Source organism: Rattus rattus, chromosome 5, assembly GCF_011064425.1.
Source record: "Rattus rattus isolate New Zealand chromosome 5, Rrattus_CSIRO_v1, whole genome shotgun sequence".
Lineage (NCBI taxonomy): Eukaryota > Metazoa > Chordata > Mammalia > Rodentia > Muridae > Rattus > Rattus rattus.
The window spans coordinates 98,626,045-98,653,513 of NC_046158.1; the positions used below are offsets into that span (position 1 = coordinate 98,626,045).

At 47.1% G+C, this 27,469-nt stretch overlaps 2 protein-coding genes and 1 pseudogene across 8 annotated transcripts in view; 1 reads left to right on the forward strand and 2 right to left on the reverse strand.

Moving 5' to 3' along the window:
* Window positions 1-16,846, forward strand: part of Capn3 (calpain 3) — a 51,183-nt gene extending 34,337 nt beyond the window's left edge. For 3 of the 7 annotated variants that reach the window (XM_032904011.1, XM_032904009.1, XM_032904012.1), the window contains 15 exons: window positions 333-418; window positions 2,480-2,557; window positions 3,287-3,447; window positions 6,059-6,228; window positions 6,371-6,382; window positions 7,029-7,237; window positions 8,186-8,222; window positions 13,548-13,625; window positions 13,955-14,012; window positions 14,097-14,161; window positions 14,893-14,961; window positions 15,051-15,129; window positions 15,334-15,450; window positions 16,080-16,138; window positions 16,452-16,846. In XM_032904011.1, the coding sequence (XP_032759902.1) occupies window positions 333-418; window positions 2,480-2,557; window positions 3,287-3,447; window positions 6,059-6,228; window positions 6,371-6,382; window positions 7,029-7,237; window positions 8,186-8,222; window positions 13,548-13,625; window positions 13,955-14,012; window positions 14,097-14,161; window positions 14,893-14,961; window positions 15,051-15,129; window positions 15,334-15,450; window positions 16,080-16,138; window positions 16,452-16,478 (1,305 nt within the window). In that variant the 3' untranslated portion in view covers window positions 16,479-16,846. Of the gene's footprint in view, window positions 1-332; window positions 419-2,479; window positions 2,558-3,286; window positions 3,448-6,058; window positions 6,229-6,370; window positions 6,383-7,028; window positions 7,238-8,185; window positions 8,223-10,405; window positions 10,424-12,626; window positions 12,741-13,547; window positions 13,626-13,954; window positions 14,162-14,892; window positions 14,962-15,050; window positions 15,130-15,333; window positions 15,451-16,079; window positions 16,139-16,451 lie in introns of all 7 variants that reach the window. The other 4 variants (XM_032904010.1, XM_032904008.1, XM_032904006.1 and 1 more) reach the window with 3 other exon arrangements.
* LOC116901837 lies at window positions 3,560-4,130 on the reverse strand (annotated as a pseudogene).
* Window positions 16,847-18,229: 1,383 nt separating the features above from the next.
* Window positions 18,230-27,469, reverse strand: part of Znf106 (zinc finger protein 106) — a 50,579-nt gene continuing 41,339 nt past the window's right edge. The window contains exons 17-22 of the mRNA XM_032904014.1: window positions 27,044-27,106; window positions 25,787-25,906; window positions 25,228-25,299; window positions 24,228-24,299; window positions 22,021-22,167; window positions 18,230-21,655 (exon numbers count right to left, since the gene is read on the reverse strand). Coding sequence (XP_032759905.1) covers window positions 21,599-21,655; window positions 22,021-22,167; window positions 24,228-24,299; window positions 25,228-25,299; window positions 25,787-25,906; window positions 27,044-27,106 — 531 coding nt within the window. The 3' untranslated portion in view covers window positions 18,230-21,598. The remainder of the gene's footprint in view (window positions 21,656-22,020; window positions 22,168-24,227; window positions 24,300-25,227; window positions 25,300-25,786; window positions 25,907-27,043; window positions 27,107-27,469) is intronic.

The following is a 27,469-nucleotide window of genomic DNA, read 5'->3' on the forward strand; positions in this document are numbered from 1 at the left end:
CTAGTTCCGGGAGCTCTGAGAGCCTCTGGCCTGCTCAGTCACTTGCAGGCATATGGTACCCATAAACTCATATGGGCAAACATACATCCACATAAATAAAAAAGAATAAAGCCAAACAGAAATACTTAATATGTTTCTAAAGCTTCAACATAAATGTTTAGCCCCCTCCACCAGCACATACAATATCCAGACGCCTTACCCTGTCGGCAAGCTTCGGGCCAGGCAGGCAGCCTTCATACTGGATTCTCTCAACTTCTACCCGGCCCTCAGACCGTCAGATGCCCCATCTTCCAAACTTGCTTGAGCTTCAGAGCTGTGTCTCTTTGCCCCAGGCCCTGTTCAAAGGCGAGAAGGTGAAGCTGGTGCGGCTGCGGAACCCCTGGGGCCAGGTGGAGTGGAACGGCTCTTGGAGTGATGGGTAAGGCAGACCACAAGCAACAGAGCCTGGGGCCACACTGAGATGGGTGCCAAACCACGAGAATACTGTTGGTACTGGTGGGAGATCACCCTCAAACCAGTGACCTGCCGAGAAGGACACTTGTGTGGGCTCCCCAACAAGGTGAAGCCAGGGGACTCAGTGAGCATGATGGTGCTTATGGGCTTGAGAGGGATGGTTCTAGAAGTCTCCATCAGGGTTCTGGACTAAACAGGCAATTCCTCTCTTAGTGTCCCCTTTACCTCGACTACAAAACTGCAGTACTAATAGTGCCCAGGTGGCTCTCATGAGGGCTAAATGTGACAGCTGGGGAAAGCACCTAACTGAGACCGAAAGAGCCTCTCCTTCGCTGCCCCAACACAAAATCTGTCAAGGCCTGTGAAAGAACTTTACTGTTTATCTCTGAAAAGAACAGACTGGGAACAAGACGACCACCATGGAGAAATCATCACAAAGGTTTCAGAATTTTGCAAGCCCCTCTAGAGTTCTCTCAGCCACTGAGGCCAAGTTGTCCCTGCTAAGTGACAGGCAGCCCCTTGGGCTTGAACACTAAAACTCAACAGTGGAAAAGACCACACCCATGCCTCGTGCAGCTCTGTTCTTATAGACTTCTGTACGAACTGTATAGCAATGTATGGCCACTCCGGGTTCTTTTCAGTCACACATTCATTCACTTAGCAAGTGTTTATTCCTCACCTATGAACTAGGAGGCACAGGGCTAAGCACTGAGGTAGTCTGTAAATGATTCACCTCTCAGTAGGCACACAAGATGCCGATTGTGAGCTTGCCACCTCATGCATCCCTCTCCCTTGCCACTCATCCAAGTGACAGAGTCTTCCTTGCAGCTGACTATATGCTACTGGGGATGTAGAGAGGAATGCAGAAACACAGGCTTGTTCCTGTGGGTTAAGGGTCAGTGCTGAGATCATACTTTGATGGGATGGGAAGTTACCGCAGCCACCTGGAGGTATTGCCGTGTGAACAGCAAGCAGCACTCTGTGCTGTAGGAGGCCCTCAGTACCTCATCTTCTCTCTTCCACTGGTCCAAATCACCCACAACGACCTTGCTGTGTTTCTAGACTAACTCGGTGCCTGGACACACTTCCCGTTGATTCCTTCCTCTTAGGGGATGCTGAGTGGGGGCATATCCCTCAGCAATCTCCACCCCAACCCCCATTTAGCACACCCAGAACCCCATTTAGCTTAATTCTAACCCAGACTGAGACATATATGTGCTTCCTTCCTTGCTCTGGAGAGGAGAAAGAGTAAGAAGCAGCCAGTCTTAGAAACATTGCTGGGCTGTTTTCCTGTTACATGCTCGATCTTTTCTTAGCAACTCGGTGGGCAGCAAGCTAACAGTTCCCATGAGTTATTTCATGAATTCATCATAGCTCCTGGATAGAGGATGTAGTTGTTTCCCTTCTGCAGCTGCGTAAGCTGACAGATCCAAGTGACATGTCTAAGGATATACAGCTATCTGTTACCAAAGGAGAATCCCAGTTTGCCTATTTGCAGATTCAAGCTCTTTTTTTTTTTTTTTTTTTTTTTTTTTTTTTTGAGCTGGGGACTGAACCTTGGGCCTTGCGCTTGCTAGGCAAGTGCTCTACCACTGAGCTAAATCCCCAACCCCCAGATTCAAGCTCTTAATGAGGAGGCTAGAAGATTCAGCCAGAGACAGCCAAGCCCTTGTGAACCCACTCAGGGGGTTTGGTCTTAGTACTGAAGGTTGTAGGAATTGACTACAGGCTTCCCCCTGACGGTAGCAGGCTACAGCTATGTTTTGATGGTTCATACTGGCTGTGGTCTGGCAAGAGGCTTTCCAGCTTTGTATGTCTCTGATCCTCTGTCCCAGACCACATCAGGCCTCTCCTTCTTCCCCCTCTTTTCTTTTCTTTTTTTTTTTTTTTTTTTTTTTTTTTGGTTCTTTTTTTCGAGCTGGGGACCAACCCAGGGCCTTGCGCTTCCCTAGGCAAGCGCTCTACCACTGAGCTAAATCCCCAACCCCTTCCCCCTCCTTTCTTAATACCTCCATTTTCCTACTAGTTGGAAGGACTGGAGCTTTGTGGACAAAGACGAGAAAGCCCGTCTACAGCACCAGGTCACCGAGGATGGAGAGTTCTGGTGAGTTCATGAACCAGGCAGGGAGGTGAGATCTCAGTTCCCAATCAGAAACCATCAGGTTCCATCTGGGCCCTGTTTTCCCAGGGGAGCTCAAGACCCAGCAAAGGTGAGGTTCTGAAAAGAGAGGGTCAGGTCATGGCAGTGACTGAGCTCAGACCCAGGCCCTGTCATGGCAGCTCCAGCCACCCTTGAGCACTGGCCCTGACATGGCTCTCTTCTGAACCAAGGGGCTTTTCTTACCTGATGTCCAGTGCCAGGCTTATTCTGGTCACGCCGCCTTTTGAGTCTCAGCTAACAACATCCCCTACGACACCTTTGGTTCCCTCCGGATGCAGATGCATTTATCTGTGATGTCATAAACCTTAAACTATCTTTTCCCAGGTGACCTCTCTTTCCCCTGTGCCTAAAATGTGCCTGGCAATGGGGAAGCACACAGTAACATTTTGGAGGATTGGTTTCCGGCTCTCTCAAAGACAAATGAGGAGTCATGACCATAAGATACATCAGAAATGGCAGTGCCAGGCTCATGCCTGTAAGCCCATCATTTGAGAGACAGAGGCAGTCAAAAGGTCAAGGTCAACCAAGACTAGAGGATGAAATTCCATCCCTCAAAAGCAGTCGAACAAGCAAAGCGACATCATGGTCTTCTGGGGAGTGTTACTGTATTGTATTAGCCCTTGAATCTCCCCTTCCCCAGCCTGTGTGAGTCTCTCCTCTTTCAACCCTCAGGATGTCATATGATGACTTTGTCTACCATTTCACAAAGCTGGAGATCTGCAACCTCACAGCTGATGCCCTGGAGTCCGATAAGCTTCAGACCTGGACAGTGTCTGTAAATGAGGGCCGCTGGGTGAGGGGCTGTTCTGCTGGAGGCTGCCGGAACTTCCCAGGTGGGAGATCCTCCGGATGGGGGAAGGTCTCGGCAGAACTCATTCCAGGCAGAGTAATATTTGCTATCAGTTATTGAGCCTGTACTAATCTTTTTTTTAAACTTTATCTGCATTTATTTTATGCTGAATTTATTCCCCTGCCATGAGTTTTTGTTTCTTCAGTCTCTTCTGGGATATCTTTTTCTTCCGTGCAACCTCCTCTTCTGACTTTGGAACAGTCTGTTCCTTCTCAGTGAGGAGCATCTCAGTGTGGCAGGGGGAGCTCACGGATGGGTTAAAGCGGCCGTGAGCGCTGTAGGTCCGTCTGCGCATCTTAGGTGCCGTGCTCACCCGCATGTGTTCAGTGACAGAGAATCTACGTCTAAGCCCTTAGTCCAGCATTACTCTCTGCATTGGTAAGCATGTGCAGCAAAAATTCAGCTCTCTTTTTTTGGCCACCGTCCCTGTGCCCAGCCCCACTGTTTGGCCTGGGTGCACGTACCGACTCCACCATGATACCGCCAGAATGGCACACATGGCTTGGTTAAAGTGGCATCCCTCAGATCCTTGGTGGCTTTGGGGAAATGCTTACCCTTGATGACCTGGGCAGTTTCCTGGGTGTTCTTAAAGTGAACACGAAGGTTTGAACCTCTTGATTCACATGGTTTTGCGGGGTTCTCCGGGTCAAGAGAGTAGCGGACCATCTTCACAGGTCACCTCTGGCTGCTTGCAGGAAGAGCCAGCCTGTGCTAGTCTTGAGGGAGGCACTGTCTTATTAAAGCCTCCTCGTTTAAGGAAGGAAACGTGCTGAGGAATCTCCCATGGGGAGCTAGCAAGTCCCTGCTTCCTCTGCTGGCAGCAAATACTGAGGCAGGGAACTATCAGGACACCGTGTCAATCCTGCTGAAGGTTTATTTGAGGACCTGACAGAGATGCCGAATGCATGTCCAAGTCTGGCTTCAGAGATGGAGGGAGGGTTCAGATTTAGGGAAGGAATAATGAGTAATACCAAGGGTCCCAGCACAATGACCTGGGCAGATGTGTCAATATTGCAATATAAATTACTCAGAACAAAAGCTGGTGTGTTGCTTTTTATGTGGTTGGCTGTGAGTTACAGTAAGGGGAGTTTAGTTTATGACATGAGAAGTTTGAGGTACATATTGACTGCCATGGTAAAGATTTGTAATAGAGAATTGAAGTCGTCTACATTTGAGAGTGGACTTAGTTATATGATAAAAACTCAGTGAAGATGACAGAGAGATGGTTCAGCCTATAAAGAACTTTCCTGATAAACTGAGTCTGGATCCCTCAAACCCCCACAAAAGTCAGGTTCACTCAGTTGTGTGTCCATGACCCCAGTGATGGGAAATGGAGACAGGAGAATCCCAGAAGCTCAGGGGCCGTTGGCCCAGCATCCACATCAGCAGACAGAGACCCCCAAACAAGGTGGAAGGACGGGCCTGATGCTCAACATTGCCCTTTGACCTCCATGTGCATACCATGCCACACATGCACCTGCTTTCACACACACACACACACACACACACACACACACACACACACACACCATATACACAAAAAACTCAGTATTTTATGATGAAAAAAGTGAGTAAATAAATGAGAAGAAAAGGGTGGTAGAGAGCAGGGAATCAGACAGGAAACTGAGCTCAGACATGTAGCTCAGGTGTCATTGGAATATAGGGGTCAGTGAGAAAGCAGAAGTCACACTAGGCTGTGGTGGGGCACTCCTTTGAACCCAGCACCCGGAAGGCAGAGGCAGGCAGATCTCTGTTTGAAGCCAGCTTGATCTTCAGAGAGAGTTCCAGGACAGCCAGGGAAACACAGAGAAACTCTGTTTCTGGAAAGAAAAGAAAAGAGAAGGGAGGGGAAGGGAAGGGAAAGGAAGGGAAGGGAAGGGAAGGGGACACACACACACACACACACACACACACACACACACACACACACACACAGAATAAAGCATATATGGTGGCACATGCCTCTAATCCCAGCATGAAGGATGTAGTCAGAAGAATTGTCTCAAAATCAAAAGAAAATAAATTTATTTATTTTAAAACAGCTCATTAGTGCACATGTAAGCTTGCCATCTATTTGTATGTTAGTGAGGTGGATGGACTTGTTTGCTTTTGCACAAAAATTTAAATCTTGTGGAGCGTTAGATACCGTAGGACACAGAGCATCTTCAACATTTTTTTGAATTGATGGATATTTTGATGTCATAACTATCAATCTTGAGAATTCCATTTATATAAATAAGTGGTATGAATCAGCAGCAGTAACATAGGGCCATTTCAGAAATTTCTGGGAATTCTGCCCTAATTCTAAGTCAAAATCTATTTAACAGGAACTGGCAAGATGGCTCAATGGTAAAGAGCTCTTACTGCTCTTGCAGAGGACCTCGGTTTGGTTCCCAGCAACCACATGGAGGCCCTCTTCTGACCTCCATGGGCAGCATACGTGCATGTGGTACACAGACATAGGCAAAACACCCACACACACATAAATACAAATCCCATAGGGAATAGAGGAGACTGGTTCCCTGTCTCACTTTCCTTCCTGCCCTTTCTGCAAGAGGTGTATCTGAACGTACATTTCCTTTCTCGGGACACAGACACTTTCTGGACCAACCCGCAGTACCGTCTCAAGCTCCTGGAGGAGGATGATGACCCTGATGACTCTGAGGTGATTTGCAGCTTCCTCGTGGCTCTGATGCAGAAAAATCGGCGCAAGGACCGGAAGCTGGGGGCCAACCTCTTCACCATTGGCTTCGCCATCTACGAGGTATGAGGACCCTGGCGCCAGCACGGGAAACGCACCTTTCCAGCGGGGAGAACTTGGGAGTTTGCAGCAAGGTTCTCTGGCTTTCTTTGTCCTCAGTGACCACATTCACATCGGAGGTGTTCTTTTTCTCTTTTGCTTCCAGGTTCCCAAAGAGGTATAGCAGTGGCAGCGGCCAGCTGTGGTGTGCAGCATTCCTTGGGGGTCCTAAGTCTGTCTGTGGCTCCCCGAGAAGCTTCCTGGTAGGGTTGGTGAGCGAGGCTGATAGGAGGGTACCATGCCCGTAATGTACGTTTTCTCCCTCCCACCAGGACACCCCGCCCATCAAACACACAAACCTTCACACACTTATTCTTTCATACTTGTGCAAGTGTACACTCACAGAGATGCGTTTGAAGGAGGCTGCCTCCTAGAACAGGAGAATCGCCTTCCTCAGAACCCAGTCAGAGTCTTTCCCCATCTTTGGGGCACTTGTGAGCTTGAGGTATTTGGAATTGAGGATCATCAGTTCTGGTGAGTGGCCCTGTCAAGGGAAAAACATAGACCTGACCTTTATTTCAGAATTACAACAACAACAACACGGGAAAAAAAAAAAAAAAAAAAAAAAAGGAGGAGGAAGTGAGCTATGAAACTTCTGTGATGTTCAGCAGTTTGAGGCCTTAGAACTGGAAGTAGGTAGATAAGGACTGTGAAACGAATGACCAAAGAGTTAAAGAGTTAAGAAGGGGCCCCACGGAGGAGACTATGAGGAGGTCCACGCAACCCTCCCAAGGGCCTCAGTTCTCTTGGGTCCTTGTCCCCAGATGCACGGGAATAAGCAACACCTGCAGAAGGACTTCTTCTTGTACAATGCCTCCAAGGCCAGAAGCAAAACCTACATCAACATGCGGGAGGTGTCCCAGCGCTTCCGCCTGCCGCCCAGCGAGTATGTCATTGTCCCCTCCACTTACGAGCCCCATCAGGAGGGGGAATTCATCCTCCGGGTCTTCTCTGAAAAGAGGAATCTCTCTGAGTGAGTACCAGCCTGGCTTTCCCTACCTGTCCCTAAAAGGTCACTCATGTGGCCCATCCCACAGCCAGGAGGCAGCTGGACCAATTTCCTTCAGGGCTCTTGGGACACACCTACTGGCCTTTGTCATTCTCCATTCTGGAGCCATTGCTTGGTTATTCCCTTGATTGCCTTTTACAGCACTGGAGTGTAAACCCAGGACCTCACGGGTTTGACTCAGTTTCCCACGTTGGTCTTGAGTCTTTGATCCTCTTACCCCAGCCTCCAGAAGAGTTGCAATTATAGCCCTGTGGCACCAGAGCAGCCCACAAATATTTGTTCACTTCGTTCATCCTGCAGATATTTTTTTTTTCTTTTCTTTTTTTTCGGAGCTGGGGACCGAACCCAGGGCCTTGTGCTTGCTAGGCAAGCGCTCTACCACTGAGCTAAATCCCCAACCCCCTACAGATATTTTTGAGCAACCAGTCTATTCCAGGCACTGGGGATCGTGAAGTGAATTAAACAGAAAGGGCTCCATGCCTTCCTGGAGCTTAATGCTCTTGGGACAAGGGACAAGGAAACATATATTGTTTTATAGAAACGGATTTATAGACATGTTAAGCAGTTGGGATGCACGGGAAGCCAGCCAGGCTACATCTCTGCAGATGTACTGACAGACCCTGCCTCTCTGAGCTCTCCCTCCAGTAGAGATGCTAGGCCTGTTGCTGGGTAGCTGGGCCGTGCTTTGGGGGAGCTCTGGGCAACACCAACAAGAAGCTGTGTGCCTGGGCTTTTCTGGGAATGGCATCTACAGGAGGCTGGCTCCTGGGGTGAGTGTTTAGTCCCAGGCTTTTTTAGATTTAATCTCAAATCTCTGACCACAAAGAAGCCATGTGACCCGAACAAATTCCTGGGGATGATTCCTGTTTGTTTCGGGGATATTAAGGTAGCCTACGCTTGTGTTTTTCACAGGGAAGCTGAGAATACAATCTCTGTGGACCGGCCAGTGGTAAGTGGTTAGGCTCATAAATGTAAGAAGATATAGGGGGTCACCATTCAGCCTGGGCAGGGCAGGCCAGTGTGCCGGGCGAAGGGAATGAGTTCCGTTGTAGAACCATTTTGCCGGTCAGAAGCCGGGAGTGTGGAAGAGGAGAAAGTATTTTATCAGTTGGAGGAAGGCAGCTGGGTTTAGGAAGGAAGGACAAAGGAGGCTAATAGCGGACTGAGAGGTTGGATCGTGTCCGATTTCTCACACAGAGAAAAGGACTATACTAGGTTCAGGAACCAGGGTCAAAACCTGCATCATTCACCTTCCCCCTCGGTGACCTGGTCAAGTTTACAGAACCCCTCTGACTCAGCTTTCTACGCTGCAAAATGGGGATAACAGCAATGCCCTGGCCTGCTGGTGGGTTTAGATCTATTCGTGCAAACTTGCTAAGTGTCTGGTGTGGCATGTGCGCCACAGGGTATTCTAGACAGCCTTCACGAATGAAGGCTTACATCATTTTTTTCTAAACATTTGGAGAAGTGGATGAGGTTGTCATCCCAGCTTTTCACTTGAAAATGTGGTGACTCAGTAGGGTTAGACGGATTCCTTGCACTCCTAGAGGTGGGAAGTGGCTGGTAAGGCAGCTGAGAATTCAAGTTCAGATTGTCCTACCTTCAGGTTGCAGAAGCACCAAGTGCGTGTGCGAGCGAGCGTGCGTGCGCGCACGTGCGTGCATGCAGGCATGTATTGCAGGAGAGAGGAGTGGGGTGTATTGAGGAGTTTCAGGTCTGCCATGGATCTTTGACCTTTGATTTGACCCAGGACAAATGCCCTGAGTGAATGCCTTTCAGGTAGTGACTCCTAAGATCATAATGCTGACTCTGGTCTAGTGCCAGAGCCTGGCGCCTTCCTAACCACTGCACATCTTATTTTAGGGTTAGGTGCATCTTGTTCTTCCTCATCCTTTGGATGCTAGAGCAGCATAGAGTATGTGTCAGGAGTTGCACACTCAAGAAAGACTTCACAGACTGGGATCATAACTGAGTGTAGAATGCTTACCTGACATCCACAAGGCCCTGGTTTCAACTCTAGCACTGCATAACAGGGGAGGAGAGCAGCTTATCGGAACTGGCGCATCTTGAGTACAATGGGTCAGTGTAGGGGGTCTAGTGTCCCTACGTAACTATGCTTGTCAACAGCTTTCAAATGACACTTGGTGGGCTGCGTGTGGTGGCACAAGTGGATCTCTGTGATTTTGAGGCCAGCTTAGTCTACAGAGCAAGTTCTAGGGCAGCCAGGGCCACACAGAGAAACCCTGGTTTTTTGTTTGTTGTTGTTTGTTTGTTTGTTTGTTTTATTAAAGACAATGGCCAGTGGCTCAACTGACTTGCCACAGAACATCGCAGGCTCAGTGTAATCACCAAACCTTCAGATTTTACAAAAGAAGCCCCCAAATCTGGAAACACATATGAAACTTCTCTGTTACATGTTTGCCTAAATATTAAAACAAAATCTGGGGGCTGGAGAGATGTCTCAGAGAGTAAGAGCACTGGCTGCTCTTCCAAGAGGTCCTGAGTTCAATTCCCAGCAACCACATGGTGGTTCACAACCATCTGTAATGGGATCCGATGTCCTCTTGTGGTGTGTCTGAGGACAGCTGCAGTGTACTCATAAATAAAATAAATTTTAAAAAAAAGAAAAGAAAAAGAAAAAAAATCTCCTAAAAAAAAAAAACCCTCATTTTCACATGCTGCATTTTGGCATTTTGGTGACCAATTTTATTTTTAAAGACTGGCAAGGTCCTTTCCCTCCCCGGCAGCGGATAGCGTAACAAAGCATAGCAGCTGTCAGTCTTGAGGTGGGAGAACACTCTTCCACCTTTGCCCTCTGTGCTCCATACAAAACTATATTTTATTAATTTATGTATTCATTAATGTATGTTCATGTCCTAAGCACACATGTGGAGGTCAGAGGATAACTTGTGGCAGTCAGTTCTCTTCTTTTGCTTTGTGGTTCCCAGGGGTCATACTTAGTTGTCAGCCTTGGTGGCAAGTGCCTTTACCCACTGAGCCATCTCATTGGCCCTCATATCCTTTTAAGCTCCAATTGAACACAATATCTGGACTGTAGAGCCTTGAGCCACTGGCCACCCCAGAAACTTGATTTTTTACCCATTCCTCATTTACTGTCCCCCTTTCATGCAGAAAAAGAAAAAAAACAAGGTGGGTGTAACAGGGTGAGTGGGTATTGTGCATGTGTGAGTACATGCATGCATGCATGTGTGCACATGTGTGACATGAGGCATGTGTACACACTGTAATATGTGGCCCATGTGTACATGCATGAACATGTATATGCACATCTGTAGTATGTGGCATGCTGTGTACATATGTGGCATGTGTATACATGTGCACGTGTGTGTATATGCACGTGTGTGTGTATGTAACATGTGGCATGTGTATACATGTGCACATGTGTGTATATGCATGTGTGTGCGTGTATGTAATGTGTGGCATGTGTATGTACGTGTGTGGCATGTGTATGTACATGTGTGGCATGTGTAAGATGCACTTCTTCCTCCTCTCCTTGGAGCCTCTGCTGAATTGGGTTCTCTTGCAGATGCTTCATCTCAACCTCACAGTTATCCTAGGACTGTGGTTCCATGATCAGTCCTGTCTTTAGAGGGAGAAAAGGTATAGACCATCTAGTCTCCCTGAGACCATACTTAGCCAGCCCTGGAGCCGGGGGGTTCCTCAGAGTCTGTGATCTGAAATACTTCAGTCATCAGACGAGGTTTGGCGTGGATGCTGATGGCAGTCCTGTGGAATCTATCACAGAGGTTCTCCTGGCATGGGTGCTGGTGCAGACCAGAGGGAACATATACCATGTGGCGTGCTTGTGGTAGCAAGCCCCTACCCGCCTATATAATAGTATCTATAAGGTAGGCACCGTCTACGCTTTTTAAAAGTGAGGGTTCACATTCAGAGAAGCGAAGTGATTTGCCCACAGTTAGCACCTGGGGACATTGGAACCACAGTACCATAAATGTCTACTCCAAGAGCAGTTTCTTGTCCTTACCCTCCCAGCGCTCCTTACACTTCAAGTCCTGTGTTGTCAACACTTGCATGTAAGTCTCTACATGCATGGCAGGTAGAGATGCCCCATGGCTATACCCTGGTCAGACCATCAGCTTTGCTCGTTCTGAAATCCCCACAAGCTTCATTTGCTTTGGCAATAACTGTTGTTTAGAAGAGCAAGTTGGGGTCTGAGGAGCCGCCTGGGGCTAACTGGAGGCAGAGCTGCTTTCCCCAGCTGTCCCCCCCTGTGACCTGCATGGGAAGAGCGCGGGGCCTCCCAGGGCCAGACGCTTCTTTAGCTGAGGCTGCTAAGATTGTCTGTACTTTGGCCCCAAGCCCCACTGCTTTCCACCACACCAACACAGGAAGGGCGTGGCGGTCACTCTCTAGCTCTTCTGTGGCCTCTGCATGTGCATGAGCATGACCTCATGGTAGCCCTCTTGCTTCTGTAGTTAGTAACTTCCCTTCTGGGTTTGCACAGTACGGCTTTACCTTCACTAACCCGGCTGCTACCCACAGAGACCCCATCAGAGGGACAGTCAGGTTTTACCTGACTAGCAGATGAGCATTGACTGACAATGAAGGTATTTCTTAAACGGGGGAGGAGGGCTGGCCAGAGCAGACGGGCCACGAGAATCAGATTCCATGGGTCCTGAGGGCCTGGAGCCCTGTTCTCTGCTAGGACAGCTGCTAGGATTATAGTTGTGTGCCGCCATGATGGGCCTGAAAGCCTCGTTTTTAATGGGGTTTACACTGAATTTCTGGGAGACTTCAGTGTTTTTCCATTTGAAAAGTAAACCCACAAAAATATTTGACAGTCGCCGATCACATCATATGTGCTCAGCACTCTTAGCACTTTTGCATGTGTTACTTAGCAACACATGAGGAGGGTGGGTGGGATAACATAGTGGGGTCCTCTAATTTTATACACTAGTTGTTTTTAAAAACATGAATAAAACTGAGAAAGAACTGAGGTTCATGCCACACATGGCAGTACACGCAGGGCAAGCCTGAGCTACACAGTGGGACTCAGCCCCAAATCACACACACACACACACACACACACACACACACACACACACACACACACACACACACACACACACACACACACACACACACAGGGAGGCGGGTGGGAGGGAATTCCAAGGCCCAGAAAGGCGAGGCATCTCTCCCCTGGCCACCATGACTCATCAGTGCAGAAATGGATGTGAACTGAGACTCAGTTCTAAGAGACCTTTTCCTCCTCCTCACTGGACAAAGCCGCCTCAGGGGTAGTCTGCCTTTTGTGTCTGTCAGCTTGTAATATGCTTCCTTCCTGCCCACCCCATTTCCCTCCCCTCCCCAGCCCATCATCTTCGTTTCAGACAGAGCAAACAGCAACAAGGAGCTGGGTGTGGACCAGGAGGCAGAGGAGGGCAAAGACAAAACAGGGCCGGATAAACAAGGGGAAAGCCCACAGGTTTCTGAGCATGCAGCATGGATGGGGAGTTTAGCTCGCAGTGGGGGCTCTGCTATGTCCTTGGGGGTCCATAGGGGTTATGGTGGCTCCCAGGGGAGGGTCTCTTCAACACTGAGGGGTTTGGAATTGCCCCACTGACTTTTCCTCCCAGCAAGTTCCTCTGAACTTGGCTGGTATTTCTTGGGTAAATGTCCTAAGGTGGCTGCCACACAGACTCAGTCCTGGGCTGGAAAGGATAGGCCAGGCACAGCCCACGGAAGCTTCTCCAGCTAGGACAATGGCGGACAGGGAGACAAGGCTAAGACAAGCTGGCAGGAGAGAACAAGGCTGAACGCTGTCTTTGATATTCAGAGTTGTTGGCAAGGGAGGAGAAAAGGACGGTAGCTGAAAGTAGAGTCTGACAGCAGCTAAGCAGTCCTGCAGAACTCCAGGCCCACATCCTCCATCCAGGAGAAACCATCAAGTGGGGAGGGAGGGGTCCTTTGAGGACTTAGCCACAAAGACAATAGTGGTTGGAGGACCTGGCCAGAAGTCAGGCTCTAAACAGCAAAGAAAGTTCTAACTGGAAGAGAGCTGGGAGAGAGTCGAGGGTGCTGTGTGCATGTTGGCATGGCAAGTTTGTCCTTTGGCCTGAGGTGCCAGGGCTAGTGAGGCAGGAAGTAGAGGGCTGAGCCTCTACAGTCCCCACTCCGGGTCTGCAGATAGACTGAAGACATGAGCCCTGTGCCACCTACTGTTGCTTTGTGGGGCTTTTAGGGACACTGACACCTGGGTTCCCATAAACCAGTCTCCTTTGTGTCCCCATAGCCACGGCCTGGCCACACGGACCAGGAGAGTGAGGAGCAGCAGCAGTTCCGGAACATCTTCAGGCAGATTGCAGGCGACGTATGTATTCCTCTCCTAGCCCAGAGACCCATCTATTCAAGTGGCTCATTGTTTAACAGAGGTCATTTGATTTGGGAGATCCAGAGAATGTGGGTTGTTTTGTGTTCTGAACTAAGACAACCATTGAGTAGCTCGGAGCCTTCTGTCTGTGAGCTGCTGGCTGTAGTCTGGACAGCTGAGGGTGCAAAACCAAACCCATCTTGCTCAGAAAAGCCCCAGCCTCCCATGGCAGAGGAAAGGGGGTCTTACACATGTGGGCAGCCAGGACTCGTCTTGCAAAGCCACTGCCCTATTGGCTGCTCTGCCTCCATAATTCTCTTCTCCCTCAGGACATGGAGATCTGTGCGGATGAACTCAAGAATGTCCTTAATACGGTGGTGAACAAACGTGAGCGACTCGCGCCAGATGTGGGGGATGGGCAGGGGCCCCAGCTGTCTGAAAGCAGCTCCTCACCCTTCTCCATCCCCCCAGACAAGGACCTGAAGACACAAGGGTTCACTCTGGAGTCCTGCAGAAGCATGATAGCTCTCATGGATGTATCCTTCCAGTTCACAAAGCTAACTCGCTGACATCTGCCCATAAGTCAGGGGAACAGTTAACGGTGCCCACGCCCAGGGAGAGGCTTAAGGGGACCCCAGCAGATACTCTCGGATGTCTGGCAGAGGTTAGAAAAGGATCCTGGGGGGCTGGGGATTTAGCTCAGTGGTAGAGCGCTTACCTAGGAAGCGCAAGGCCCTGGGTTCGGTCCCAAGCTCCGAAAAAAAGAAAAAACAAAAAAAAAAAAAAAGAAAAGAAAAAAGGATCCTGGGTGGTGGCTGGTCATCACCTCTGGCTCCTACCACAGGCGTGAAACCTGCTTGGCATGCTGCCCAAACAAGGACTGTTTCTAGGGAACAGGCCCTGTGAGCTGTAGAGATGGCAGGAATTCTGGTTAGAACCTGACAGGGTCAGGGGCCCTGGGAAAGGCTGCTGAGGTTTTTTCTTTTTTTAAGATTTATTTATTATGTATACAGCATTCTGCCTGCACGTACTCCCACATGCCAGAAGAGGGCACCAGATCCCATTACAGACGGTCATGAGCCACCATGTGGTTGCTGAGAATTGAACTCAAGACCTCTGGAAGAGCAAACAATGCTTTTAACCTCTGAGCCGTCTCTCCAGCCCAAAGGTTGCTGGTGTAACCACCTTCCCTGCACAGTACCCTAGACACCCCTCCCAGTTCAGGGGATTTTACTATGTGCTTGTGGTCCTGACATCTATCCTCCAGACAGATGGCTCTGGGAGACTGAATCTTCAAGAGTTCCATCACCTCTGGAAAAAGATCAAGGCCTGGCAGGTAGGAGGAGCGCCTGATGTGGGAGTGATGGACAGGGTTAACTTGGGATTAAGTGTGTGAACTGCTGTCTTTGAACTTTGTATTTTCAGAAAATCTTCAAACACTATGACACAGACCATTCTGGTACCATCAATAGCTATGAGATGCGAAATGCAGTCAATGATGCAGGTGCTGGGGTGCAGTGGCTGCTGGGGGGGCGGGGGAAAGGGTGACAACATGTAGACCTGAGAGCTAGGGAAAGCAGGAGGGAACGGGAGACTGGACTCCTAGGGCCCCTTTAGAGTTCATTTCCCAGGCCAGCCTGGCCCAGGGGCAGGGAAAGGAGACTGCAAGCCTGAGAACTTCATCCTTTCCTCTCCCTGCCCCTCCAAGGCTTCCATCTCAACAGCCAACTCTATGACATCATCACCATGCGCTACGCAGACAAACACATGAACATCGACTTTGACAGCTTCATCTGCTGCTTCGTCAGGCTGGAAGGGATGTTCAGTAAGTGAGGAGCCACCCCTCAGACCTCCCAAGCCCCTCCAGGCTCCTTCCCCATGGTACAGCCACAACAGTAAGCGCTCAGTCTTGACAGTTGCTCACTCTTCCAAAGGGGCTGCACATCAGCCATTACTCTCTGAAGGCCAAGAGGATGGCAAAGGGAGACAAAAGGTCTGAGGGAGAGTGAGATGCTGGTTATGCTCTGCACCGATTTGTGTGAGGACAGCACTCAGCACAGACTTCTTAAATTACAGATCCAAGCGCTCAGATGATGCTCACTTGTGACCCCAGCAGTTAGGTAGGCGAGACAGGAGGGTTATGACTTCAAGGCCAGCTTGGGCTACTTGGAGAGACCTTGTTTCAATAACAAAAGAAGGGCTGGCAAGATGGCTCAGCTGCATGGGTCTGGCGATCTGAGTTAAATGGCTGAAACTCATGAGGTGGAGAGAACCAATCTCAGAGTTGCCCCTCTGACCTCTCTACATGTTCTGTGCTCACACGCATACAGTAATAAATTCTTCAAAAAGCAAACACAAGTAAACTAAGCCAAAACCCTAAAAAAAGGAGTGGGAGGTGACAAAAGAAAATAGAGGAGTCTGCAACTTGTGGTTGCTGTACGCTCTCTCACACAGGAGCTTTTCACGCATTTGACAAGGATGGAGATGGCATCATCAAACTGAACGTACTTGAGGTAAGCGCAACACAGTACATCCTCTGTGTAGAGCCCACGGTGGAATACACGAGGCTGATGGAGCCCAGTGTGCTTTTCACTACCACGAGCCTGTTGATTGTGATTCCTGGGGTGGGTGTGCCATGAGAGCCCTGCCCACCCCCACGATGCACTGCAGTGGAAGACCTATTTTCCTAGGAAAGACCCAGGGAAAAGGTGCAGGCTGCTTGCTCCTTTGACTCCTCCCCTTCTCCTTCCCAGTGCTAGCAATTCTAAGGGATGGTGGGCACCTCTTTGCTTGCTTTTGTACTGATCTCAGAGTTTCTTCTTCCAGTGGCTGCAGCTTACCATGTATGCCTGAACCAGATGACCTCATGTAAGATCAACCAGGATTCCATCTCAACACAACACAACCAGGGCTGTTTACCACAAAGAACCCAGTAGGCACACCTCCACCAAACTGGGCTCCTGGTCACGTTCCTTCTCCACTTTGACCCAAGTCTTGGTGCACAGCCACCTCAAGTGTCTGGCTTGCTGGGAGCTCTGCAGACTCTGTCTACATAGCTTGTAACTGGGTTGTCCACAGCCCTGTCACCATCTGCACTCAGTTCTCCCAGTTTTAGGGTGGGTCTACTCTGGGGTCCATAGGGTGTGGATACCTGACAAAAATGTGGCTACATTCTGAAAGAATCTATCTAAATAAAGGCACGCACATGGCTGGTTCCACCATTCTCCTTATTAGTTCTTTCCAGCCACAGCAGGACTTTTGTGTCTTCCAGTCATACTCTCATGTATGACCTCCACAAAGATCTAGTTTGGGGACAGAGAGACGGTTGAGTAGATACAGGTCATCACAAGCATGAGGACCCCAGTGCAGATCCCTTAAAAGCCCAATGTGGTGGCTTACACCTATGAACTCCAGTACTGGATGGCAACGACAAGAGGAGTTTTGCAGGCCTGCTGGCCAGGCAAGACAAAAGGATGAAGTTTGGTGAGAGAGAGCCTGTCTTAAGGGCAAAAATGCTGAGTTTGGATCCCCAGCACCCACATAAATGCACATAAATGTTGGAGTAATCACCTGCCTGCAATCCCACTGCAAGGGGCCAGAGAAAGATCACTGACACAAACCAACTAGCTAGACTAACTGACCTAGCAAGCTCTGGGTTCAACTGAGAGACCTGGGCCTGTGTCCAAGGTACAAAGTGATCGACCTGACCTCCACAAGCATGCACACAAACATAGAGGAAATACTTGTTGCAGTAAGTACAAGCTAGCGCCTGGATTGGGCAGATCTACTGCTACACTATCCTATTCCCCAGCTCCGAAATCCCTCATAACTTGGTGGATTTTCCATGCCACGTCTTCAGCTCCCTCTTCCTCCTTCTCTCTCCTCCATTCCCCTGCCCAAATCATGCCCTCTCACTTTTATTTTACAAATCAAATGGGATAAGATTCTGATAAGGTCACCTGAGTCCTGAGTACAAGACTAGGCAGCAGTCCTCCGGGCAGCAGAATTAGCATCAAAATACAGACAACTCCAAGGCAAACCACAACACCCAAGTCAATCTGACCTACACTCCGGCACATATCACAAAGAAAACCCTTTTTAGCCTATGTGCATACCTGGTCCTGTCAGGTCTGGTGCTCTGAAGGCGGCATCCAATTCCCTAGAAATGGGAGCCAGCGATGGCTATGAGCACCCTGTGGGTGCTGGGAGCCATACCCAGGTCCTCTGGAAGAGCAGCCTCTATGCCCCAACAATCCCTCCAGCCCCACTACTTCTCGTTCTTGAGTAGAGATCACCCAGACCTTTTCCAAGATCACTGGTGTAAAACACACACCAATGGGGGTAAATTATTATGTGTGAAATTGAGAAATAGACAAATTTAAGATCAAATTAATGGATAACAGGTCCAGCAACCAGAGGGCAATGCAGGAGATGTGATTTTCTTTCTCATCCTAGTTCCTCTGCTCACTGACATTAAACAAACCCCTTAGCCTCCCTCGGGTGGGTCTATGGCACATACACAAACACGTTTCCTGACTACTGCCTTGTTTTTTATGCCCAAATGAAAAAGACAAATCATGAATATGCAGACACATAACAAAATAAACACTTAGTAAAAGTACTTTATTTTCTTCTTGTATTTGCTTTATATCTCACTTACAAAGTTATGAAGTTCACAGCTTTTATACCAAAATGTAAGAAGGCTGTTTAGAAATATCTTTGCAGTCAAATGTCATCTGACATTTCTTCTAATCCACATTTAACATTGAAAAACCAAGGTTCAGGGGTAGCTCTGGGTATCCACTTCCCCCAACAGCCTTTCCTTCTCCACTCTGCCCCCACTGGGCTACTCCTGGGCTGGGCTGGGCCATGTCCTTGGGGTTGGAGGAGATAAGTGGTAGATTTAGTTTACTCAAGATTTCATACTATTTGCATATGGGACAAGCGAGACCCACCACAGCTTCCTCCTTTCCTACCTATCAGGCCAACTCCCTCAAATCCAAGGTTCTCAATGATAGGACATGGATGAAACCACCACAAGCACGGCAAGTAGTCTTTAGAATAATTCTAGAACTCTCCTTGAAGCAACAGGAACAAATTTGCTAAGTAAGCATATGCGAATTTAAGCAAACCTACTTCCTGTTTAAACCCACTTTACAATGTATTTCAATATCCTCCTCAATGAATTATCTTCCATAAAATTATCTCCCATATCATTCTTTAAGTGTGCACCTACACTCAGCAACTCAGCCACATGCCCATGTCCTCAAGTTGTGCCATGATAATCTAACAGGAAAAAAAAAAAAAAAAAAAAAAAACCAAAAAACCCAACAACAAAACCTTTGTTGGCAAGAATCACTTCAATCATAAGTGTTGCCTTGGATTCTATGTAGTTCATGAACTCAAACCTTCAACTGCTAACTCTCCCAGGAAAACCATTTTCTTCACCATAGCAACGAATGTAATGCTAACAACATCTCAAGCTCATGTCAGAAAGACTTTTTTTAAAAAAAGATTTATTTATTTATTGTATGTGAGTACACTGTTTCAGAAACAACAGAAGAGGCCATCAGATCCCATTTCAGATGGTTGTGGGCCACCATGTGATTGCTGGGAATCGAACTCAGGACCTTTAGGAGAGCAGTTATGCTCTTACCCGCTGAGCCATCTCTGCAGCAAGGACATGCTTTGCTCCTTTTTTAATCTGCACTGTCTACAGTCTAGCAGAGTGTGCCAAAATGTGCTTTGAACCTAGGTAAAGACTTTCAAAATAATTGAAAGTGGCTGGTATCTTTAGACCTGTCACTGAAAATACACACAAGAGATTTTAAAGTTTTTCTTTGCTTTAAGTGGTTGAAATCGGCATAAAGAATTAAAGAAATATATAAAAATGACCTTTAAGTAACTCATAAGAAATGTCTTGGGTTTTGTCAGGTTATTAGTTACTTTCTTTCCTTCAACAAAAAATCAAACAAAAATCGGCACAGACAGAGCTGTCCCTTCCGAGGGACCTGGAGGCTGATCACGACACCAGACATCATGAATGACCTAAGCACTGTCCTGCCTCCTGTGGGCAGCTTCTGCTGAGGAGCCAAGACAGGCAGGTTCTCCATTTTCAGAACACACTAGATCTGGGGAACAGCAACGCATTGTCAAAAACAATTCTGCCTGTGCTTGAATTCATTATACTGGTTCTAAGAAACCCCTGCAAAACAAGGAAACCCGAGTGCAGGTGCATACACAACTAAGCAGGCAGTCACGTGTACACAATGCTACCAAGGGAAGCTCAGATCAGTTTATACTAATTCTATCAGTCTGCATGCCCTCAAACGTCCCTCGCCATGGTCAATGCCATACGTTCTTCATCCTTGCTGCTTAAGGTCCCACCACTCTTCCCTTTGCATATTCCCTTTGGAGAACGGCAAGGTGAGCTTCCTTAGCACACCACCCCAGGGAATGATGCAGGGTTAGCAATAAACGCAAATGAACTTTCCTAGGAAATCACTCTCAGACCCACAAAGTGTGGCTCCTCTGCACACACTCCTTACAGGGAGTGGAGTGAGAGGTGGGAAAGGGTTCCTAATCTCAAATTTTCCCACACTAAAGGCCACACGTGAACAGTTTGTGGCAACTCATGAGCTAGTATCAGCTCCTAGATTAGTTAATATTTTCTGGATCCAGAAAAAATTACTAGAACCTTTCCTAGGGGAAAAAAGATCCGCCTGCAGCCTATCAATCAATTCCTGGTAGAGTCGCCCTGCCCTAGAGCCTAGAGGGAGGTTTGATCAGGCCAGAAAAACAGAGGCTACAATCCCAGTACCAGAAAGCGTTGCACCCTGAGGCTACGGTGTGTGGCATGAGGGTCCACTCCCTCCGAAGAATCTGAGGTTTTAAAATCCAGAAACAAAATGTTAGAGAATAAAACTTGTTCAGTTTTACAAGTCTTAAGAAATCCAAGAGCAAAGCAATCCCACTAAGACCCACTAAAGATGGGTGCTCCCTCACCACACTCCCCTCCACAGTTGGCATGAAAATGAAGACAGGCACTGGCTTCCCTAGCTCTACCTCTAGAGGAGGCCTGCCTGACGACCAATCAGCTGACTCCAGATGCTTCTCCCAGTTCCCCTACATAGGGTGCTGTGCCACTGAAAGCCTGGCATGCCATCGCTCTAGGCACAAGACAGCAAGAAAGTTTTGGGGCTGGCAACGGAGCAACCCAAAAGGTGTCCAAGCTTCGTGAGACTCCAAGAGCCAGAGCTAGAAAGGCGATAGAAGTATACGCTTTCAGTTCACACAGCCAGTGAGTGCAAGGGCGCAGGGAGCCCACACTGAGCACTGTGGAGTGATCACTGGAAGTTCTGTCTTCAGGGAATTCCGATCATGGACCACGTCTGAATTCTGACATACAGCAGGGAGGGCAGCCAGGAGTTTTAGGACACTACCGTGTTTCCTGCTGCACTCACAGCCACTTTGTCCAGCTACATCAATAGTGAGACACTGCACATAATTACTTTAAAAAGAAAACAATTTTCTTTAAATTTAAATACCCAGTTATTTCAAAAGGAGGAGTTAAAACTGATCTGGAAAAATCTATCATAAGCCATCATAAGAACATAAAGCAGAAATCACAAACCAAATCAATAAAATATATGTATGATTAGGGTTAAACTGGGTAACTAAAATCTGCATCTTTAATAAACACCTATAGTCTAGTAGCATAAAACACTGCATGTCATTTGTTCCAGAAGAGTAGGTTCCTTAGAAACCGCTCAAGCGTCACTTACGCGCCCGGCGGACCTGAGCTGTGTGTAACCTTTCCTTAGACTGCTCACTTTGCTAGTGGTGGGTCTGGCTGTGAACCACTTTCTCCCTCCCAGCTTTGCTGAAGGACAGATAGGGGCCTGGAGAAGGACAATGAATGGCCCATGGGAGAATCGTTCACTAATGACTTCCCAACATGGGAGGCAAAAACTTCATGAATCTATTTTGCTGTCATCTTCAGCGTGGCATTCAATATGACCTGCAACATCCTAGGGGGAAAAAAAGAGAGAGAAAGGGGCTGTGAGAAACAAACAGGTAGTAGGGCTGAGGAGACCACACTGCATCAAGTATACACTGAGGGTGGGAGGCTCTGGCATCCTGTTAACCAACAGGAAACTATGCACTTAAAGATGATGTATTCCCTTTACACAAGAGCACAATCTAAGGACTCTGCTTATGTGCTTTATTAAAAACAGCACATTTTTTTTTCTAAAACCCCCCAAGCTCTTGAGTAATAAAATGAAAAGTTCCTATGTAGGCTTTCCCTATTTACTGCAATTCTGAACGATTTAGGAAGGTTGAGAAGCACGGCTCTCAGTGGTCTGTTGAGCCTCAGTTGATCCCACAGAAATACCTGCTTGGATCCTTTCCTGGCTGTGAAAAAAGCATCACAGTTCCTCCAGCGACACTTCAGCGTCTGGAAGTTGGGATTGGTGTGGTCAGTCAGCAAGTGTTGTTTCAAGTGATCCACAACGCCAAATATCAGAGTGCAGCCATGCCACTGGGGGAAAGAACAAGCGGTACATGAAGAAGAGCAGAGCACACACGTGTGTGCAAACAAACACCCGCTTCCGTCTCACTGTATACCTCTGGCTGGCCTAAACTTGCTAGGTAGACGAGGCTGGCCTAAACTTGCCAGGTAGACGAGGCTGGCCTTGAGCTCTCAGAATTCATTGGTCTCTGTTAAGGGTACAGGCTACCATGCCCAACTAAAGCATACTATTTATCTTAAACCGTAAATAAAACTTGTATTTATTTTGTAATCCATTTTTTTTTTTTTTTACAAAAGGCCAGCAGGTTTCCTTTAACTCTGAAAAGAATATATTTAACAATTCTAAAAACCATGAAAATAAACGACAAAATGATGGAGGTTGTGATTAGTGGTGCACATCTGAAATCCCAGCATTTGGGAGGGAGAAGCAGGATCATCAGTTCAAAACCAGCTTTGGCTACACAGTGAATGGGAAGCCAGCCAGTCTGGGCTATATGAGACCTGTCACAAGGCAGATACCTACTAAAGTCTTACTTTAAACCCCACAACTTCTATCTCTTGAATTACAATCTTTTACCTACCTGCTTAAAACAAAATGCAACTTTCTTTAAAGCTTTTGTGTGTGTGTGTGTGTGTGTGTGTGTCTTAATTTCACATAACATTCATAAAGTGCAAAGGCTCTGTTTCTGCTTTTAAGCCTGCAGTCTTGTAATGAATTATGATTCATCATTCCAGGATGTTCATTTGTTTTTAATTAGCATGAATTAAATATGCATAATGGATCTTATTATACTGCTCTCAACAAATGTATACAATGTATTTGGATCGCATATAGCTCCTCACCCTCTCTTATGCCCTTCATTCCTAGGGACATAGTGATCACTAATTGCCTGCAGAGCCTCAAGGTTGGATCTCTAGAGCCCTTCCCCGGGGGATGCTCATTACTAAACAATAATGAACATTGGAATTTTCCAGTCAGATTACTTCAACTACCCTTGTATTGTAGGTACTTTCCCTGAGATGCTTACAAGCAAAGGCAGTGACTACACACAGACACACACACACACACACACAGACACACACACAGACACAGAGACACACAGACACACACACACACACACACACAGAGACACACAGACACACACACACAAATTACATATGAGGGGGTCAGGATTTGGGGAAAAGAAACCCAGTGCATGGGGGCTGGAGAGATGGCTCAGTGGTTAAGAGCACCGACTGCTCTTCCAGAGGTCCTGAGTTCAATTCCCAGCAACCACATGGTGGCTCACAACCATCTGTAATGGGATCTGATGCCCTCTTCTGGTGTGTCCAAAGACAATTACAGTGTATTCATATACATAAAATAAATAAATCTTAAAAAAGAAAGAAAGAAACCCAGAGCTAAGTGCCTCCCTGGTTACTCCTGGTACTAGAGCCAAGTAGAAACAAAGCCTAACCAGACGGTGCTTGAGTTTTTCATGGGCTAATTTTAGCTTCTGTTCTTTAAAACCACACAATTTAGCCCCATAGACTAAGACAAGACTGCAAATTTAAAATTGCAAGTTTTTCTTTGTCTATTCATCGGAAACCAGCAAGAATATAAGTCAAACCTTGAGTACTTGAAATACCAGAGAAGGGTGTTCGGACGGAAGAGGCTACAAGAATAAGCCCCACTATTCTCGTACCAACTTAATAACCAAACAGAGACCGCCTGGGAGGGGAGAGATGTCAGTGACAAAGGACCACTGAAGCAAGGCTGTCAATCAACCTCTGAAGGTTAACCCTTAGTACTGCGAACAAGACAAAACAATCCCAAGTCCTCAAAACAAAGCAACTAGGGGACAAAGTGAGAAGACACAACTGACATATCTTATATCTAACGAGAGATTTTTCAATAAGAAGCCAAAAAGCATTCTGTGTATTCTTCCAATATGAAGCTTGTCTGTCACAAAGTAAAAGAACAGGCGTAAGGCCAATCCTGAAGTACACACTACATTGATGATCAAGATCTACTATCCAGCCCAGGGCCGAGCAACCCTCAATGCTGGTGACAACTGTCCCACTCTTACCCAACAGCGGTAATTCTGCATCAGATTCAGCCTCACAGCCTGGATGCTGCCATCATAACAGCCAGTGTAAATCTGGAGAAAGAGGTTTATTTAGGATATCAGACTAAATATGCATGAAGAAAACAGCTATAAAAAATTCTTCACAGAAATTTAAATAAACATAAAAATTTAATGTAATAATTTAAATATAAGACCCGTCAAAATCCCTCAGAGGGCCATCCTTCACCTGTGGCCCACAGCAATGATGGCAGGCTTCAAGGTTCCTACTCATTCTGCACTGGGACTGTACTGCTAACAAACTGAGAGTCTTGTATGCATTGCCAAGAAAGGGTTTTACTACTCAAGATCTTGAAAACATCCATCCTGGTTCAGCCTCACGATTAAAAACCCTAAGTTAAGCAGGGAGCCAGGTGTGATGGCACTTAAAGTCCAGCACTGAGGAGGCAGAGGCAGGCTCATCTCTAGGTTGAGTTTGAAGCTAGCCTTAGTCTACACAATGAGTTCTAGGCCTAACAAGGCCACACAGTAAAACCTTATCTAAAAACAAGTAAGAAGGTTAGTTAAGCAGGGTTAGGTGAGTTGCCTGTAACTGTGCTACACTGGCCAAAAATCCTGCTGACTCTGTTTCCAGTGTCCTGTTCACAGCATGTCTGCAAGAGCAGTGTTTTTTGGTTTTGTTTTTTTAAGCATCTAATTGTACCTCCCACTTAGCAGTGGTAACGGATTTCGCTGCACTCATTTTAGCTATTGATGGAAACAATGCTCAGCAACACTGCTGGGTCACTCCTTATGACAAGAAGCAGGACACTCAGTAATGGGGCACATTACAATCAAACTGTTAAGATGTCACTTAGTATAGCAAGCACAAGGCCCTGGGTTCAGTCCCCAGCTCCGGGAAAAAAAAAAAAAAAAGATGTCACTTAGTAGACGCATTATCAGCAGCATATGGAGTTTTAAGTAAACATAAAGGCAAAGATTTGACAAAACAAGAGATACCCACCACACTTTTATGGATGGTCATACACATAATCATGTCTTTGTGCCCTCCATAAACTTGCAGTCGATCATGGGACTTAAGCAGAAGGAAAAAAAATCAGAGAATTAAGTCAGCGGGAGGACTTGATAAATTATACATTATCACCAATGTCTTTACAACCAAAGTCTCAAACCTGAAACCATTGTAAGGAGGACTGGACAGGCTTTAAAAGGCTACCGATGCTCTCCACAAAGCCTGTAAGTCGTGTCAATGATGACACTAAGTTCAGCACTCGGGGTCAGGAGTTCAGAGATATCCTTAGCTACATAGGGCTACACAACCCTGTCTCAATCCCTGCTCACCTATCCACCCCACCACCCATAAAAGGCAGGCAATAAATACAAAAATACTAGTTTTGACAACCAGGAGCCTGATCAAGTATCTCAGAGTGGTTTCTGAGTGCCGTCCTTGGCCTGGCTGCTTCCTAACCATTTTAGAAGGCTTCTGAAAGTGTGGACTCAGGCGCCAATCCAACCTCACACCAGCACTAAGCGTCATATACAGTATGTGGACCTCATCCTACCTGTAACTCATAGACACGAACAAACTTGTCCAGGCAAGCCGTCACCATCACTTTCCCCAGAATATTCACCACAGTCACTGCGTGGTTGTGGCCTTTATAGATGCGCACGAGCTCACCAGTCTGTATCAGAAGAGAGACACTCATTAGACTGGTTCTTAGGATTCTAGTTGCATTTTCTGATTGTAAAGTTCTAAGGGAAAATTCCGAGGTAAATAATGCGGCTGTTCTAATGCTAACAGCTCATGTTTTTACTCTCAAGGACGTCAGCTACAGAAACATTACACAAACCCTCAGACTTTAACATTTATTGACAAGCCAGGTAGTGGCGGACCATGCCTTTGATCCCAGCACTGGGGAAGCAGAGGCAGGAGGATGGATCTGAGTTCCAAGACAGTCTACAGACAGAGTTTCAAGGACAGCCAGGGCTACACAGAGAAACTGTGTCTCAAGAAAACAAAACTGGAAAAACCACATTTCTGACTTTGTGTTTCTGTTCAGGCACACAGGCCACACACTGGAGGTCAGAGAACAGCTTAGGAGAGCCAGTTCTCGCCTTCTACCATATGGGTCAAGGGGACCGAACATATCTTGTCAGGTTTTGTGGTAAGCGCCTTTACCTGCTGAGCCATCCACAATCTCCTGTTTTTGAAGTATGAGTATTCCTGATCCAAGTATCAGAAATGCTCTAAAATCTACAGCTTTAGAGCAGACATCAATCACAGGTCAAAGTCCTATGCCTCACCCATGTGTCAGGTCATAGTCAAAACTTAAAAAACACATTAAAAACAAAATTACCTTCAGGCTATATATATGAAAGAACTTTTGTATTTATACTCAAGATATTTATTTTATATATACAAATGCAACATACAAAGAAACAATCTGAAATAAGAAACAATCGCCAAGCCGCACTCTATCAACCATTTCACTGGTCCCAAGTAACATGTCATGATGGCCCAATGCCAGCTAGAGATCAGGAAGAGCTACTCTTCTCTGAGATCGAGGGCAGGCTCTCAACCGTTTATGTCTGTTTATGTACTTTAAACACTAAGAGCCCCGAGTTCAAAAGAGGCCTTCAAATGAAACCTTCCAAAACCCCAAGTCTTCCTGATTCCGGGTTTGAGATCACCGAAGAGCACACGCATGCACATGGGCTTCCCTAGACAATGGGTCAGATGTAAAAGACCCAGGGCTGAGGAAGCCTCCAAGCTTTAGACTCTCATCTAAAACTTCCGTCCCCTCAGCGACACAGCTTACATGAATGTTGTGAGCATGCACCGACTGGTCACTGGAGCCACTGAACACGAGGTCGTTCACCACCTTAAAGAGAAACAGGCAATAGATTAACTTCTGTGTAAGTTCTGTCTCCTCTCTAACTTGTAAAGCATACTGGTGGTTGTGAATTTCCTACCTATTTTAAGATGAACACAAACTGCATAAAATAATGTTTCCCAGACACATTTTCTAACTGAAAATGCGTGCCTTACCACCAGGCACTGATGAGCTTGCCAGGGCATTGCTAGGTTCATGACCTACACAGGACAACTATGAACTACCCTAGAAGGGCACGGAGTGTGGCCACACTACAGTAAAATACATTTGCTTCTTGCCAGCGTTATTAAAAATGGTTGTTCACTTTGTGAACCAGGCACAAAGGACTATAATCCCCTCGACTGTGCTCTA